Source organism: Cryptomeria japonica, chromosome 6 (genome assembly GCF_030272615.1).
Source record: "Cryptomeria japonica chromosome 6, Sugi_1.0, whole genome shotgun sequence".
In the NCBI taxonomy this organism is placed as follows: Eukaryota; Viridiplantae; Streptophyta; class Pinopsida; order Cupressales; family Cupressaceae; genus Cryptomeria; species Cryptomeria japonica.
The window spans coordinates 57,325,771-57,343,126 of NC_081410.1; the positions used below are offsets into that span (position 1 = coordinate 57,325,771).

Sequence of the window (17,356 nt, forward strand, 5' to 3'; positions counted from 1 at the left end):
ATTTTAATATTGAAATTTTAAGTTTAAATCCATGATTGCTTAAGTAACATAGGTCATATATGCACCCACATATATAATCTAAGATGAATAAAAAATTTATTATCAAAATCAATCTTTAGGGATGAGTAATAATGTGATAAAGATATCATGAATTGAATTTATGTAAATATATATTACTTATAAATTAATCATTGCATTTTAAATACTTCAATCAAAACAAATCTAAATATAAAAAAAAGACATATATATACCATTTTTCACATTAATACAACCTGCCTTTAAACGTTGTATATTCACACTAGAAAGAGAGAAAAATGACTTTAAACAAGGCTAAGTCGCCTAATTGTTTCCTAAACATAGAAGAATAAAGTTGAAAAACCAATTTATTCTTCGTTAAAAGGAATCTCTTTTGAATTGATAATTCATTAGTTTTAAAGATATCATCTTGAAAGTTGAATTTTATTATCTTAATTCTTAATCAAATGCCTCTCCAACTGAGATATTAAGCCATAAAAGAGAGAATGAAATTGACTCTTGGTCTTGGTTTGCCCACTGGCAGTCTTCAGTCTAAACCGATGGTTGCTTTGTAATGTGTTACAAGAATTCATATATCAGTCTGTAATATGTTTCTAGAATTCATATATCATTAAGGTAAGAAGTCTCCCAATTTTTTGAGGAGGGTCTTTAGTTAAAGAGAAATGGTAAGAATGAGGTGTTCAAATGGAATTGATTTTATTTATTTATTTTTGTTGAGAAGTCCTATTTAATATCTCACATCAGTTTAGTAACCATTCCACAAGTTAAAGTTACACAGATGCAATGAACTTTTTCATTTAGAAAATCCAAACTTAAAAAAGGAATACTGTAAACTAACAGGGATTCAACAATAACAATTGCTGTAAAATTAAAGACTATACACAGAACAATAAACATTAGTGTCTTCAAGTAGAATTTAACAATGAAGGCATTCTCAGGCCACTCAAATTTATACAAGCATAACAACCAACAAAATCTGTAGCTCTAAATCGTCAGAAAAGATATAGTACAGCAGAGATACAATTACAGGATTCAGACATAGACAAGTATCTACTCAGAAAAGAGATATTAAACCGAAAAAAACAAATTGATGATATCATCCGGGACCCGATTACATATGAGAGAACTGTTTACTGGGTCTGCTCATTGCAATGGGAAGCAATCTTTTCTCTATCCTGTTTTTTATTGGTCCATTCAGAATCCTCTCACACTAGTGGAGCAATCTTTATTGTATCCTGCCTTCTTATTTTATTTTTTATGGGGGAAATATAAAACAAAAATTATTACTATATTAATGCTTCACTTTTAGCAGTCAAACTTAATGATCATTCCAAATGAAAAGTCATCTCTGTAACTTTGATGAGGTGCCATTCAGGAACCGAATCCCTGGGGCATCCCACAATCTTCTTAATTTCATACAAAAATGGAATCTAGAAAGATCTATAGGATAAATGAAGCGATGCAAACTAAACCAAAACAGATCACATAAATAGCTGCAGATTCAAAGTGTGTATGACTAGGCTTCAATGCCATGACTGCCCGATGACCTGCAAACTACAGCTTCTGCTGCACTGCTTAAAAGCTCATATTATAAAATAGTTGTTCAACTTAACTGAACTATTATACTCCATGGGAGCAACAACTGTCCTCCTGTCATTGGACAGAATAAACTAGTAAGCTATCAATATTTGGACAGACAGAAAAAAGCACTCAAAATAAACTTCAACAATAATAAGAAAGGACTCGATAAAAGCCATATTAATATGGAACCAACTTGACCAGACATAAATAACAAGTGCCCAAACAGCTGAGCGAACTCCCACTGTAATGGATTAAATTGTTCTTCAAACGGACAGAAAAGACTCCAAAAAATATTCAGAGCAGTCTTTAGCTAAGACATTGAATATTCCGAAAGGAAACCAATCGTAAGTTCTTCTTCATTTGAAATCTGGTGATTTGTTGATCTGCGTACCCTGCATTTCTGAAAGGACTTTGCAGTTGATGAATTGGGTTTCCTCAGCGAATACCTGATCCCAGGAAATCATGTCATCCACACTACTCAAACCCAGAAAATCCTTTTCGAAGCCCACCTCAAAATCATCCTTGTCAATACACTTCTCTGAGCTCTGCTCTCCAAGTGAACAAGTAGCCATTAACTCCTTAAATAGCAGTCCAGCCCTGGTCTCAGAGTCTATCAGAGGCACACAATCTTCAAATCCATCTGCAATAAATGAATTGCTACTCATCCCAAGATCTAGAAACCCATTTGGTGTAGTCAAAGAATTTGTTCTAGAACAATCCAAGCCCAATTCAACCCTAGATTTTTTCAGCTCTTCCTTATGTGGCATTGGCAACAATCTCCTCTTCTTCCCAAAATCAAGATGCCTCTTTTGAAGCGTCTCAGCGGTAAAATTCGGATTTTGAGTGAATGTTTGGAGGAACGACATCATCTGCTGAGGTTTTGGCTCTGTGAAGGCGAAGCGTCTCTGCATATCCTCAAGTTCTCTATCAATACTTTCCTGTTGCTTCTTCAGTTGAACAACCTCCATAACAATGGCGTCCTCGTCGTCGTTAAGCCTCTGGAATTCTCCCTCCGAATCATATTTGGGAGCCAATTTACTGCCCGCCCTTTGAGACTGGTTATGACTTGTTCTCCTGCGACGAATGGAATTGAGTAAATGCTTTTGGCCTCGAAGAAAGCATTCATGTGCAAACTCCCATCTATCAGGATCAACTTTACGAAATCCCTGTACGAGTAGAATCAATAGTCAACAAAAAAAAGAGAAAGGGATCGTATATAAAAGCATAAGAGTAAGTAATGGGTACTGACATATGTGTTAAGCTGTCGAACGAAGCTTGAAAAGTTGGAGTGTTTGAAGTGCAGAGGGAGCAGATGAAGAGAGAAATGGTGTGGATCCTTCACTAGAAAACTGTTGTTTCCTCCACTCCATGAGATAATTCCGTCTGTTGACGGATCGTCAACAATGGCGTATGTCTTTGTTAGAAATGGCGCTGCACCGTTTCTTTCCATTCTCTTGCTACGTCTTTTCTCGTCTTTTTCTATTTCAAAACTTCCGTTTTCCGCCGACTTTCAATATTTATTTCACGTTTGAAGTCGGTAAAGTCGGTCGGTTAATTGACAGAAGACGATTCCGGGAGTCTCAAGATTTTTCTATTACTATTTCAAGTCGGCTTACTTTCATCGGCAATTTCAACTTTTCTTTCGAAACCCTAATTATGAAAGAGAGTATAAAAAGATAATTGTTTCCTAATGTGGACAGATGTCAACAATCAATCACTCACCTATTAAAAAATTGTCTATGGTTGTTAAGATATAGTAAGCATACATAATAGTGTTCTATTCACACTAGAATGTAAATTACCAATAGGAATATGTGGGAATTGTGGTGTAAATCTTGAAAAGAAAGTGTATAGGTATTTGGTGTAGTGGTAAGTTGTTGTAATTGGACATTTTTAGTATTATGTTTTTTTTTAGAACGGATTCTATGTGTTTGTTTTATCTTTTATTTGTGATTTTATTAGTAAAGATTAATAAGTTTCATAAATTTTGATCAATGCTAATAAATTATGGAATGTATATTTATCTACAAATTATTCAAAATATCTATGCTTATTTATAATGTTGTATGCATTGCCAAAATAATCTTTGGGTCATCAAGTTTGTAATACATGATGTTTTTAAGTTTTAATTAATAATTTTATTGGTGAAAAGTACATCTAGCATGTTGGATAGGCATTAAGTCTGCAAGCTATAAATAAACATTAAGATGAGGTGGAGGTCCAGACAAGAATGTTTTCTTCAATAGTCGTTGAAATAATAGTGATTCTAATCTAATTGTTAGCACCATATGTATATAGTTGATTACATTGCGACTAGGGGTTGACTCACTCCAATTAGGGGCAACTCCCTCTAAAATTTGTAGTGTGTTTTGCAAAACTCAATTCAGTTCTAGGTTAGAGTAAATATATTATGAAAAGTATAGCTTATATTTTTAAATACATCATATTAATTATTTAACGTTAATTATCTTTTTGTTATTTTTTATAATGGATGTAGTTTACAAATATGGCTCAAAAAGAAAAAATTGGAGTGTGTTGTGTAAGCTAAAAATGATGCTCATTGATGTTTATAAATGGATCATGAATTATATTAAAGTTATTTTTATGGAATCATCAATTTCCAAAATTCAATTAAAGGCGTTCAAGATTTCTTATGAGATAGTGGTACTCATCTCCTAATGTCTAAAGATGATCTATTGTCTTAACACAATCAAAGAATTTCAATGATAAATTGTGTCTCCATAATTCTAAAAGAAAAATTAGGACCACAATCTTCAAACAAAGAAGATAACATACATAATATATTATATGCAAAAACAAGGACCCCAATGATTTAGAGCATAACATGTCAACATAATCTACATCCCAAAAATCCTAGGGACCACCTTTCTTTCATTGATAAATACACATTCAACTTTTTTCACCACTAAAAACTCCCATTACAAATGTATTGAGATCTTTCTATAGATGGATAAGTTATACCTTCAAAATATGTGAGAAAATTCACTAATGTCTCATGGTGGTGATAACTCAAAATTCTAATAAACCATTATCAACATTAAAAATTCCACTAAAAGGTGATCAAGAGATTCTTATTGAAAAATAGTTAGTGTCACCTATATCTCGTATGAGGCATTTGCTAAGGTGTATCAAAAACAAAAATTTACAAATTTTCTTCCAATAAAATTGAGAAAAGGCGATGGAAAAAACTTTTAAATAATTTCCTCCAAGTAACTTTAAGTTTCACTATGGTGACACTTTATAGTCTCGCCTTCCAAAAACCATGATATATCATCATGCTAATAATTTGGCACATCTCCTAGGGGGTTTCCCTTCCTTAAAAGTGTCACCTAGCTAACAAATAGAATAGGCATCTCACATTGAAACTTACAAGAGTTATAATTTTCACACAGTTACTCAAAATTGAGTGTTATTTTCTTGAAATCACGTTTTTTGGAAATCAAATATGCAATCCAAAACACTCTACGATGTATCACCATAATAATAAACCTTCTTCTTTATTTGTATAATTTATTTCTCCTTCCCTTTGGACCAAGGTGTTAGACACCAATAACTAAGTTAAAAAATATTAGAGTCAAAACTTTAACTCTCCACCCTCATGGGGTCAATGCATTGAATTTATCTTTTAAAAAAAATATTCTTTCCCCAAAATCATGATTATAATATCTTTAGTCCTTCCTATCTTAAAAATACTATTAGTTATATATTTCCAAGAAAGAAATCTAAACTACATGCCCTTCAAATTATCATGATAGTGACGATACAAGACATCCATTGAAGAAAGTGCAAGCTTTTCATATGAAGAGTCATGAGATCTAAATACACTGTCAAATTTTTTATATATATATATATATATATATATATATATATATATATATATATAACTTAGAATATCCACTCATTCAAAAACCTAGAAATAATTGCAATAGATATGAAACAATCCCCATATATGAAACCTTGTAAAAAGCAGTCATTCACAAATCTAGAACACTAAAAATTTTGATTGATAATAAATTATACAAAATGTACATACAAATATAAATCCTCTTAGTTTCCACAAAAAAATCCCATAACTATACATAATAGATCAACTACATAGCTCACACACATGAAAGTAGAATTCCAAAACTAGAATCTCAATCTCCATCTTATTGTGTTTCTATGAATCTCTATCTTATTGTCTTTCTATCATGTACGCTAGAAAAGAAAGATCACATACATAAACGTTTAACTAAACTAGAGATTAATATCAAATGGTAGCAACCTTCCTATAACCAAAACTATGACTTTGATACAATGACACTAAAGTAGATCCATACCATCACTAGCATCAAAAACTCAAATCATTACACCAATACTAATGAGAGGAAGGTAATATTTAATGCAAAAATCCCACGAGAAAATTATTACAAATAAGGTTGCAATATATAAAACATTAATCAATATAGAAAATAACATATATTATAGTGGTTATGTAATGGTTTAGGCCTCTCCTAGTTTTAGCTAATCCAAACATATAAGAAAAGATATGTCTTACAAAAAAATTACAAGAAAAACTAGTCTTCAAAGAACATTCAATTTATTAGTCAATATGCTTATTCCTTGTTTTACCTTTCTCTGGTTGATTATGATAGATAAACAATGAAATATTTAATCTATAGATTCATGCCCAAGTTTGATGGTTATGATCAATTGGCAAGGGATACATATGTTGAGATACTTAAAAAATCCATAAAATAATATCAATTTGAAAATGAAAATAAAAATTATTTTTACAAATTAAAAAACCTCTAAAATTAGAAGGACAATGTTTGAGAATGATATGGATTATTAAATTATTAAAAATGTTAAGAGTGATTAATTAGTCTTATTATTTAATTGACCATTGATTAATTAATTAATAAAATTGGAAAGAATGAGAGCTAAGGTTTAGTAAGTTCATTAAATTAATTAACCTTGGGCGAGGATAGGGATAAGATTTATTCATAAAGGGTAATTGATTAAATAATAATTTAGTTAACTAATTATAGAAATATGGTAGAATGGTTAATTACAAGGGCAATCAGTTATTTATAATTAGTTATTTAATTAATCTCCAAGAAATTGGTAAGACAAAAATAAATGGTGAATTTTGGAGTGTCTATAATAATTATAACTTATATAATCAAGAGTTGGGATGATAAACAATACATTTAAATTTGAATTAAACAAGTAAATGAATTTAACTATGATACTTCGCTAGACTCCAAAATACGGATCATGAAGATGAAGATGCCATGAATTGATTGACCATTGTACAAGTTTTTTAAAATGTTGTCAAGATGAATGTATTTGAATTTGTTGATGCTTATATTTTTTATTAGTTCACTTATTTGAGTGTGAACCTAATATATGTGAGTATATACCTAATCTCCATGACTCTGGATTTGAATTATAATTCATTGAATTGAACTTTTAGAAATTAGCAAAATAAAATTTGCTCACATCAATCCTTTAATGCATAGATGTTGGTAAGGACTTTTATAGTTTAGAAATATCTTGAGGGAATCCATTGAATTGCGAGGGGCATGTTTTTCTCAAATGGACCCTTATTGAACCAACTTTATTGATCTAAGCAAAATATCAAAGATAACAAGAAAATATTCAATAGTGTCTTGCATGATGTCACAATTTGAAAATGTGGAATAAATTATTTTTCAGGAAGCTCTTCTACCAAGATACTTTTCACCTTCTAGCATGATTTTCCATGAATGAAATAATATCTTTAAATACAACATTCTAGCACAAAAACCTTTGCGAGGTCCACACACAATGACTTGTATAAGGGTATTTATGTGATTTATTTTTAATTTTAATATCAAAATTTAATGTCTAAATTAATGATTGTTTATGTAACATAGGTCAAGTATGCACCCCCATATATAACCCAAGATGATGAATACATCTTTTTTTAATCAAGATCAATCTTTGGAGATGAGTGATAATGTGATAAAGATGTCATGAATTAAATTTATGTAAAAATAGATTACTTAAAAATCAATTATTACATTTAAAACACTCAATCAAAACAAATTCAAATATAAAAAAATCATACATATACATAATTTTTTCACATTAATACACCCTGCATTTAAACATTTTATATTCACACTAGAGATAGAAACAACTTCGAACAACATTAGAATCACCTAATTGTTTCCCAAACAGAAAAGAATATAATTTAAAAAACCAATCTATCCTTCAATAAAACAAGTATATTTTGTTTAGATAATTCACTAGTTTTTAAGTTTTCCAAAATACCACGTTGGAAGTTTAATTTTCTTATCTTCATTCTTAATCAAATGCATATCATTAAGCTAAGAAGTCTCCCAATTGTTTTAGGAGGGTCTTTAGTTAAAGAGACATTGTAAGGATGAGGTGTTCAACTGGAATTGATTTTATTTATTTATTTTCGTTTTGAAGTCCTATAAAAAATCTTACATCAGTTTAGTAACCCATTACACAAGTTAAAGTTACACAGACGCAATGAACGTCTTAACTTAGAATCCAAACTTATAAAAGAATTGCAGTAAACTAACAGGATTATACACAGAACATTAAACATTAGTGTCTTCAAGCAGAATTTGACAATGAAGGCATTCTCAGGCAATTCAAATTGATACAAGCATAACAGCCAACAACATCTTTAGCTCTAAATTAACAGAAAAATATATCGTACAGTAGAGAATACCTAGACACAATTTAGACATAGACAAGTATCTACTGATGAAAGAGATATTAAACCAAAAATACAAAGTGATGATATCATCCTCGACCGGATTACATATGAGAGAACTGTTAATCACACCACTGGTGCGGATCTGCTCATTCCAATGGGAAGCAATATTTTCTCTATCCTGTTTTATATTCGTACAGTCAGAATCCTCTCAGAGTAGTGGAGCAATCTATTTTTTATGGGGGAAATATAAAGCACAAATTATCATTATGGTAATGCTTCACTTTTACCAGTCAAACTTAATGACCATATTATTATTCATTATAACCATTCCAAATGAAAAGTCATCTCAGAAAGTGATGCCATGACTGTAACTTTGATGAGGTGCCATTCAGGAATGGCAAATTCCTTCAGAATTACTGCTGAACCGAAATCCTGGGGCATGCCACAATCATTCTTAAATTCATACAAAATGCAATCTAGAAAGATCTATAGGATAAATGAAGCGATACAAACTAAACCAAAACAGACCACATAAATAGCTGCAGATTTAATACAATATAAACAGCCAATGTTTTAAGTGTGTAAGAACTGCTTCAATGCCATGACTGGCCGCTGACCTGCATACTAGTGCTGCTGCCGCACTGCTTAAAAGTATAAAAAAATGGTTGTTACATTTAATTGAACTATTATACTGCATGGGAGCAACAACGGCCCTCCTGTAATTGGACAGAATAAACTTGTAAGCTATCAATATTTGGACAGGAAAAAGCACTCAAAATAAATTTCAACAATATGAAAGGACTCGGTAAAAGCCATATTAATATGGTACCAACTTGACCAGACAGCTGACGCAACTTCCACTGTAATGGATTAGGCTGTTCTTCAAACAGACAGAAATATTCAGAGTAGCCTTGCTAAGACGTTGAACATTCTGAAAGGAAATCAATCACAACTTCTTCTATATTTGAAATCTGCTGATTTATTGATCTGGGACCCGGCATTTCTGAAAGAACTTTGTAGCTGGTGAATTGGGTTTCCTCAGCGAATATCTGATCCCAGGAAACCATGTCATCCATACCACTCAAACCCACAAAATCCTTTCCGAAGCCCACCCCAAAATCAGCGTTTTCAATACACTTTTCTAAGCTGTGATTTCCAAGTGAACAAGTAGCCATTAACTCCTTAGATAGCAGTCCAGCCCTGGTCTCAGAGGCACACAATCTTTAAAACTCATCTGCAATTAATGAATTGCTACTCATCCCAGGATCCAAAAACCCATTTGGTGTAGTGCAAGCATTTGTTCTAGAACAATCCAAGCCCAATTCAGCCCTAGATTTCATAAAAAAATGGAATCTAGAAAGATCTATAGGATAAATGAAGCGATGCAATCTAAACCAAAACAGATCACATAAATAGCTGCAGATTCAAAGTGTGTATGACTAGGCTTCAATGCCATGACTGGCCGATGACCTGCAAACTACAGCTTCTGCTGCACTGCTTAAAAGCTCATATTATAAAATAGTTGTTCAACTTAACTGAACTGTTATACTCCATTGGAGCAACAACGGTCCTCCTGTCACTAGACAGAATAAACTTGTAAGCTATCAACATTTGGAAAGAAAAAACCACTCAGAATAAATTTTCAACAATAAGATAGGACTCGGAAAAGCCATATTAATATAGTACCAACACGGACTAAACATAAATAACTAGTGCCCAAACAGCTGAGCCAATTTCCACTGTAATGGATTAGACTGTTCTTCAAACAGACAGAAAAGACTCTCCAAAAACGATGCAGAGCAGGCTTTTTCTAAAAAGAAATCAATCAGCGAATACCTGATCCCATGAAATCATGTCATCCAGACCACTCAAACCCACAAAATCCTTGGCAAAACCCACAACCACCTCAAAATCAGCCTTGTCAATACACTTCTCTGAGCTCTGATTTCCAAGTGAACAAGTACCCATTAACTCCTTAGATATCAGTCCAGCCCTGGTCTCAGAATCTATCAGAGGCACACAATCTTCAAACCCATCTTTAATAAATGAATTGCTACTCATCCCAAGATCTAGAAACCCATTTGGTGAAGTCAAAGAATTTGTTCTAGAACACTCCAAGCCCAATTCAGTCCTAATTTTTTTCTGCTCCTCCTTATGTGGCATTCGCAACAATCTCCTCTTTTTAGCAACATCAAGATGCCTCTTTTGAAGCGTCTCAGAGAATAAATTTGGATTTTGAGTAAATGTTTGGAGGAACGACATCATCTGCTGAGGTTTTTGCTCTGTGAAGGCGAAGCGTCTCTGCATATCCTCAAGTTCTCTATCAATACTTTCCTGTTCCTTCTTCAGTTGAACAACCTCCTTAACAATGGCGTCCTCGTCCTCGTTAAGCCTCTGTAAATCTCCTTCCAAATCACATTGACTGCAATCATATCAATATAAAAAATATTTTTTGGGATATGTGGTGAATGGTCATTGTCCATCTACCATGGTATAACCGTAAGGCGCCACTATACTTTTGAAGAAAACTTAATTATCAGTTTTTCCTTCACGTGATGGCGTCGTCAACAACCAAGAAGACCATGGATGTGAAAACTCTCCATGCTTGTAGTACTCTCATGGACACCCTTACATAGGATTGCACAAATATGTCCTAGCCTTGTGGTTTAGCATATGATTAATCAAAAGACCATTGAGAGAGTAGAGGTGATGGGACATGCCTAAGTTATATAATTAAAATCATTTTTTCTTTGGATGATATGATACACAAATTGCAAATGGTGTCACCTCCTAGGACTGCACCCACTAACAAATTATAAATTTATTAGGAGTATAGAGGGTGATCAAATACTACAAGGTGGTAAGTAGATATTATGGCACTCAACAATTTGTTTGGTGACGATGTATAGATATTTAAATTTTAGTTTAGTTTTTTCTTCATAAAATTATTTGTTTCTTTTGTCGTTCATATGTAAGTTCCTCTTTGGTGAACTTAAGTTTTCTATTGGTGAGCATATTTATGTTCCTATTTACTATTTAATTTTTAAGAAATGTATGATTGTTTTGACTTCGAAAAGTAGAGTATATCATGGAGATTATTGAGAAGAACTAAACAACATTGCTAAGACTTTATGACAAAAAGAATTCATTAAAGCTATGAGATTTCCACAATCCATTTTGTATTTCTAGTGTTTTTTTTCTAGATTTGATTTTGTGTATATTTTTCCCACAATCGAATCTAGAAAAAATATACACACAATCGAATCCAGAAAAAATACACTAAAAAAGAAAAAGAATTCAATCTATATCAATTTTGGTGTTAATTAAATTTGTGATGGTCTTGAGAGGAGTTAATAGGATCGAGGGAAGAAAGAGAAGAAGGAAAGTAGACTCTCAAAGGAACACCTAGGAAGTTCGTAGAAGGATAGAAGCCCTTGAGGTCAAATTAGAATTTGATGAGTTTGAAGAGGAATTTTAAAACATAGTAAATGCCACTAGGTATTTAAATCCTTGAGAGAGACTTATTGAAGTATTTACTAAACAAAGTTCCAAAATAAAGGTGGATATTTAGGATCTAAAGGCAACCTCAGCCCTAATATATTCCTAGATTTGATCCAAGAGTTAGAAAAGTATTAGAAAAGTACTTTGAGATTGAAGACAAGAATGAAGATGATAAAAAAAAGAGAAAATAATGCTAACCTTAAGTTGATGTTGCATGCAATCCTATGGTGGGAAAACATGTAGAGTTCAAAAAGAAGACTAAGAAAAAATAAAATAACGTAAAATGAAACCATGAAGAGCTTGATTCTTGTCATTAGATTACTGACCCAAAAAAAATAAGAATTTTAAAATTTATAAAAATAGATCAATCAATACAGACTTATTTTGAATAGCTTATGAAGCTTCAAGCTCAGATGGATATATAGGAGAATGAAGAATGGCGTATGTCTTTGTTACAAATGGTGTTGCACAAAAACGACGTCTTTTGTGGTCTTTTTCTATTTCCAGACTTTTGTTTTCCATCGACTACCAATATTTATTTCATGGTTTAAGACCGTAAAGTCAATGGATTAATTGAAGTCTCAAGATTTTTCCATTACTATTTGGAAGTCATTTTCCCGTGAAATTTCTTTTAAAACCAAATTATGAAAGAGAAAGTGTACAAAGATAATTGTTTTGTAATGAAGACAACTGTCAACAAAAAAATAATGAGTCGCATATTAAAAATTTATTTATACATCAGATCAAAATTAATTATGTTCGCTATGGAATAGTGGGCATACAAAATAGCTCATCTGGTTTTATTTATAATTTAATATTATTACGAGCACGCTCATTCGACTGCCAGTCTCGATATTTTGGAAGATATTTTTCTCATCTGCATTGGTCGACAATCAATCACTCATGTATTAAAAAGCTTATTTAATAGTTAAAGTTCAACTATTAATTCTCAACTAGGAAATTTCTTTTGCAACTGTTTTCCACTGTGAGCACACGTCGACAACCAATCACTCATGTATTAAAAAATTTATTTAATATAAATTAAAATATATCCGCTAAGAAAAAGTGAACATACAAAATAGTTTTCTATTCAAAAGTTAGGAATGGCAATGACGATTAGAATATGATTAATGATTGTTTTCATTTCATACCTTCTTTATGTAGGTGAAGCAAATCTGTAGCAAGATTTGCAAATAAATATAATATTTGTAAAGGGGATCTACAAATAATGGAAAATTATTGTATAGGTAGGGGTATGTGATGTATTGCTAAGTTCGTTATATTATTGTGTTTGATTCTTTTGCAAATATTTTATATGTTTGGTCTAGATTTTTGTTTACACTTAAAAAATTAGGAAATGCTATTTATTTATAGGTTAAAGAAGGTAGAATATCTATCGAGTGAAGTTCAGTATTTACCAAGTAACAACCGAGTAATAACATAATGTATTGGATGGATAAATACATTATTAAATGTAGAATGCCAATGAGATGGAGTTGATCAGATGATTGGTATGTCATGCAAGAAGTTTGTTGAGGATCTACGACATCGAAAATACAAGAGATCGATCTACAACACAGATTGAACGGTCATAACCTAGCACAAGTTCCAAGGCGACGTAAAATGTTTTCAGATCAAACGATACAATGAATCGAGTCACGTTTTAAGATCTGATGGTTAAGATTGATCATGGGAAATGTGATCAAGGAGATTAAACGGTTAGGTATTGTTCATAAATAAGAAACTGTTGATGAACAATGCATGCAGGCAAAATAGAAGAACAGTGACACTACAGTAGTGATCACCAAGCACAGAAGATTGAAGAGCTAATTGAAGAACGGATTGAGAAGCCTAGCAAGAAGCAAGATAAGTCTTATGACAAGATTGTTTTGAGCACATAGAATCTACTTTAGCATTTCAGATGTGAAGTTGCAGATATATTTTATTAATATTATTTATTTTGTAAGTGACAGGAAATCTCTTAACCGAGTGGACTTAACAATCTTATTTGTAAACCCTCTAGCAAGGTAACATTCTAAATGAGTGTTTGAAATCCTTTGAGAAGGTCACTTCTAACAAAGTGCAAGACTCTAACAAGTCTAAGGGAAATCCCTTAACTGGGTCACATCTAGCAATGTGTTTTTGTAATCTGTAACTGGATTGGCTTTTAACCGAGCATACTCTAGAAGGGTATATTTCTTAGTGGGTCCGAAATCCCACAGTGCTTTTTTCCTATTTGGGTTTCCACGTTAAATCTGGTGTTAAATGTGTTATGATGTTTTAAGTGTATCTGTTTATGAGTATTGAATGATTTACAGTCATAGTTGCATATCAGTAAAGGCTAACAAGGTTGAATCTAGTGAATATATTATATTGTGAGTTTTTATGATTCACCCCCCCTCTCATCTTAACTAACACTTTGTACCCAGATATCTAGAATGAGCAAATGCAGTGGTTGGAGCAAGACTGGAACCTTATTAAGGAGGACTAAGATGTAGCTAAATCAAATACCTTTTTGGTCTGTGATGATTTTAAAAATAGTTAATCTTAGTATTTTTAAAGACTCTCATATGAATAGGCCTATGTGTCGTATGCCTGGGACATATATTAAAATTAAGTTCTCTGATAAATTTATAGACTCTTTATACTTAACTGCTCTAGTAGTTATCTCATGCATAGATGGTGGTTGGACAGGATTAGTATGTTTAGTTATGATGATATGATTATTTTTTATTACTTTTGAAAGATGTGTGTGAAGTTTTTGGTTGTGTGGTTATTTGATGCTAAAGGTTGTGTTGTTGTTCTCTAATTTTTCTGCTTTGTGAGGGTTCAAAATCCCTCCCTTCTAAAGTAATAAAAAACAATATATAAATAGACATTATTTAATTTAATGATCAAATAATCAATAATAATTTTAGACAACATATTAATAAAATAATAAATATTTATCTTATTTCTATTGACCTCAACAATTAATTAATAACTAGTGCCTTTCCAAATCAGTGGATATTCCAAAAGGAGATCCATCACAACTACTGCTCTTGGAATCTCGTGATTTGTTGATCCGAGGGACCGGCATTTCTGAAAGGACTTTGCAATTGATGAATCGGGCTTCCTCAGCGATTGCTAGATCTCACAAAAACATGTCATCTGATCTAAAATTTCGTGTTTTCCACTGTTTTCCACTGTGAGCAAACGTCGACACTCAATCACTCATGTATTAAAAAACTTATTTAATATAAATTAAAATATATCTGCTAAGGAAAAGGGAACATACAAAATAGTATTCTATTAAAAAGTTAGTAATGGCAATGACGATTAGGAATATGAATAATGATTGTATTCATTTCATACCTTCTTTATGTAGGTAAAGCAAATCTCTTTCAAGATTTGCAAATAAATATAATATTTGTAAAGGGGATCTATAAATAATGCAAAAATAATTGTATAGGTAGGGGCATGTGATGTATTGGTAAGTTGTTATATGATGTGTTGGATTCTTTTGAGAATAATTTTAGGTTGTTCGTCTTGGGTTAACCAACGTTAAAGAATTTTGATTAATAAAAAAATGTTATTTATTTATAAGTTATTTCTAATAATTAGGTTCGTTTGATATGTTGTATGTGTTTTTAATAATTAAATAAGTACTTTTTGTTAAATAATATGCTGTTTGAAAAAAAAATGATTAACGATAATAATGTTGCAATTTAAGATTATTAATATATCATGTTTTTTATAATTAATTATGTCAAAATAATCAAGATAATGAAAATAAATATTTTTACACTGAAGGTGTACTCTATATGAGATAAATGGATTAATTGTGTAGATTAACGGTTCTAAGGGAACAAGAGACGTGCAAGATGATTGAAAACTTTCTTGCCATTAGATGACCGTTTGTTGTTCTCGCCATTCATTCGTCTATTTCCCGTTTTTTTCCCAGTGCTCTTTTTCCTTCCCCGCTCATTTATTTACATTTAGCCTGTGCTTCTTTTTCAACAATAAACAGACATAGATTGGTGGAAAACATTTAACGAAATCCAACTATACTAATTAAATCATATTTCTGTAGAAGTATCATAATCTTGTTTAATTAAAATCCATCCATAACTGTTAGGTAGTCCTTGTCATATCTATAATACGAATGAGAGTAAAAAAAAAATACTATTTAAAATTAGCATTAATTTTGACATTTAAAGTAAATTTTAACAAAAAGAATTCAGCTCCCTTATCCAGATAATTTAATTAATATTTGGTTTTAAACGTTTTATTTTAATATTAGAAAATATTATCTTAAGAAGATTCGTATTTAAAAGTTTTTTCTCAAAATAAATTATCTTTTATATCAAATATCAAGCATCTTATTATATACTTAATTTATATAAAATTTATATTATACTTACATTTATTATTATATGTTTTTAAATTGTATATTTAAATATTTTTTAAAATTTTATTATATTTGCTTACTGTTGTTTCTATATTCGATTGTGTCTGTGTTTTATTATATTTGTTAAATATATATAAAATATTAGATATAATTAATACATATAATATTTTTATTTTTTACATAATATTTTATTTAAATTAATTTTAAACAATATAAGATAATAAAATTCAATTGTTCATTGACTCTTTAAGTGAAGCGATGCCAAATTCATTATTGTAGAATTGTCTTTTCTCCATTTTGATTTATATTTGATTTTCATTTTATCATTTTGAGAATCCCCCATCTCTTGAAAACACAATACATGTAGGATTGGCTAAAAATAAGTCTTGTTTGTTGATAGGTTTGATTTTCTTTCATTTGTGGTTTTCTTTATCTTGTTGAATATCACATTAATCGATCTTGATTTCTACTCAATTGTAGATTTGTTCCATTTTGATAGGCAAGGTAAGTCAATTTCTTCTCTCTCCAATGGTGTTTGGGGTTTGATTTACCTATTTTATGGTGATGGATTTTGGTTTAAAAACAACTAGTTCAGATTCGTCTATAATACATATATACCTATTCATAGGATGAGTTTATTTGTTGTAGTTAAATGGGAAATTATAATTGGGTAATATAAAAAAAATGAAATCCATAAATGAATCTAATATTGAATGTGAAATTTAAATCTAATCTAGGAGGGTAAATATTTATTGACTGTCTATGATGGATGTCATTGGTAATATGTACTCGATTATGGGATAAACCAGGGAAGGGTGATTTTATTTTCACCTACCCCGAAAGGGTTAAAATTGGCCAAATAAATAAATTAATTTCTCCCCGCCATAACAAATGTAGCTAAGTTCAACAGTTTGGTTGTTAGATACTACATGCATTCATAGGTTCCATTCCTAATATTTGGTTTCAGGTTGCTAGGGAACTTTGTCATAAGGGATGGTAGTGTTGGGATCCAAGAACACAGAGAGGGGGGAGGGGAGGGTGAATCAGTGTTCTATCGGTAAATAAGATTTTATCCTTTTATACCATACACATATACACTGCTAAACAAG

The 17,356-nt window shown here is 31.3% G+C and overlaps 2 protein-coding genes across 5 annotated transcripts; both read right to left on the reverse strand.

Annotated features, from left to right (window-relative positions):
* Positions 1-1,501: 1,501 nt before the first annotated feature.
* LOC131064165 (heat stress transcription factor A-2-like) lies at positions 1,502-3,079 on the reverse strand. Its single transcript, XM_057998199.2, has 2 exons — positions 2,867-3,079; positions 1,502-2,783 (listed from the first exon to the last, which is right to left on the reverse strand). Exons 1-2 carry the CDS (start codon positions 3,065-3,067, stop codon positions 1,974-1,976), a joined length of 1,011 nt encoding a protein of 336 aa, XP_057854182.2. The 5' UTR covers positions 3,068-3,079; the 3' UTR covers positions 1,502-1,973.
* Positions 3,080-8,398: 5,319 nt separating this feature from the next.
* LOC131064215 (uncharacterized) lies at positions 8,399-10,929 on the reverse strand. Of its 4 annotated transcripts, none has more exons than XR_009358146.1 (3): positions 10,193-10,929; positions 8,974-9,929; positions 8,399-8,788 (listed from the first exon to the last, which is right to left on the reverse strand). XR_009358146.1 is itself a non-coding variant. In XM_057998293.2 (2 exons), the coding sequence occupies exons 1-2, from the start codon at positions 10,661-10,663 to the stop codon at positions 9,900-9,902; spliced, it is 501 nt and encodes a 166-aa protein (XP_057854276.1). In that variant the 5' UTR covers positions 10,664-10,929; the 3' UTR covers positions 8,870-9,899. The 4 variants fall into 4 exon arrangements, 2 of the variants coding, with proteins under 2 accessions (XP_057854276.1, XP_057854277.1); XR_009358147.1 differs by lacking the exon at positions 8,399-8,788 and having other exon boundaries at positions 8,870-9,072; positions 9,190-9,929; XM_057998293.2 differs by lacking the exon at positions 8,399-8,788 and having other exon boundaries at positions 8,870-9,929.
* Between the last annotated feature and the right edge of the window lie 6,427 nt (positions 10,930-17,356).